The sequence below is a fragment of the Penaeus monodon genome, chromosome 30, assembly GCF_015228065.2.
Source record: "Penaeus monodon isolate SGIC_2016 chromosome 30, NSTDA_Pmon_1, whole genome shotgun sequence".
Classification (NCBI taxonomy): Eukaryota; Metazoa; Arthropoda; class Malacostraca; order Decapoda; family Penaeidae; genus Penaeus; species Penaeus monodon.
This window is the reverse complement of record NC_051415.1, coordinates 4386304-4386716: the sequence shown is the minus strand read 5'-3', so window position 1 is coordinate 4386716 and position 413 is coordinate 4386304. Positions and strand designations below refer to the sequence as shown.

The window sequence follows — 413 nt, the reverse complement described above, 5'->3', positions numbered from 1 at the left end:
CCAGCACCGTAAAAAAAAAACACAAAACCAACTATAACAGAAAACTAAATTAACTGTCCACCGTTTTTTAATCTTTAATGTATGTCCCCTGTTCATCCTTCTTCGTTTCTCAAACAACATTAGAACTAAAAAATATATATATATATATCTTCCCCTTTAAATCACCCCCCTTCCCCAGCCACGCTCTCATATCTAGCTTACGGTACCTGGAATACACCATCGCCCAAGACTTTACTGATGTCAACGGCCAGACCAAGCTTTACATCGGAAAGAACCCTATTTTCCCGAGTCCCGCCGCCTGGCCTGTCCCCCATGACGCGCCGTACAAACCCCAGCTGGACCGCTATCTCATGATGTTCGTTGAGGTGAGTTTTTGAGATCTCGAATTTTTTGGGGGAAATGGTGGTAATGAT

General features: G+C 43.3%; 1 protein-coding gene across 1 annotated transcript in view; it reads left to right on the top strand.

The window, feature by feature from the left end:
* The window catches only part of LOC119592274, a 12942-nt gene that overhangs the window by 10825 nt on the left and 1704 nt on the right, over positions 1–413 (top strand). The window contains exon 8 of the mRNA XM_037941104.1: positions 197–365. Within this exon, the coding sequence (XP_037797032.1) occupies positions 197–365 (169 nt within the window). The remainder of the gene's footprint in view (positions 1–196; positions 366–413) is intronic.